Source organism: Penaeus monodon, chromosome 21 (assembly GCF_015228065.2).
Source record: "Penaeus monodon isolate SGIC_2016 chromosome 21, NSTDA_Pmon_1, whole genome shotgun sequence".
NCBI classification, from domain to species: Eukaryota; Metazoa; Arthropoda; class Malacostraca; order Decapoda; family Penaeidae; genus Penaeus; species Penaeus monodon.
Genome location: NC_051406.1, coordinates 26,686,785 through 26,687,048, shown reverse-complemented (window position 1 = coordinate 26,687,048; position 264 = coordinate 26,686,785). Strand labels below are relative to the sequence as shown.

The 264-nt window shown below is 53.4% G+C and overlaps 1 protein-coding gene across 1 annotated transcript in view; it reads right to left on the bottom strand.

Moving 5' to 3' along the window:
- Window positions 1–218, bottom strand: part of LOC119586394 (glutamate-gated chloride channel-like) — a 41,416-nt gene extending 41,198 nt beyond the window's left edge. Inside the window, exon 1 of the mRNA XM_037935115.1 lies at window positions 69–218. Coding sequence (XP_037791043.1) covers window positions 69–178 — 110 coding nt within the window. The 5' untranslated portion in view covers window positions 179–218. The remainder of the gene's footprint in view (window positions 1–68) is intronic.
- Between the last annotated feature and the right edge of the window lie 46 nt (window positions 219–264).

Sequence of the window (264 nt, the reverse complement as noted above, 5' to 3'; positions counted from 1 at the left end):
AGACTTTATCAAGCATGCCTAAGCTTAGCGACTAACAGTGTTGCATCTCCGAATCCCTCTTTCCTCACCGGATGCTGTAGAGGACGTCGCCGTTCGGGTAGATCCTGATGTAGCGGTTCGGGAGGATGATGTCGTGGAAGTGGCCCGTCTTCTCGTTCTTGAAGAACAGATCCGGCATCCAGATCTTATCTGTTTCCGTGAGCGTCAGGTAGTTGATCCGGTCTGCGAAGGAGGCTCATGTGAGCGAAGGCGCGGACACACAAC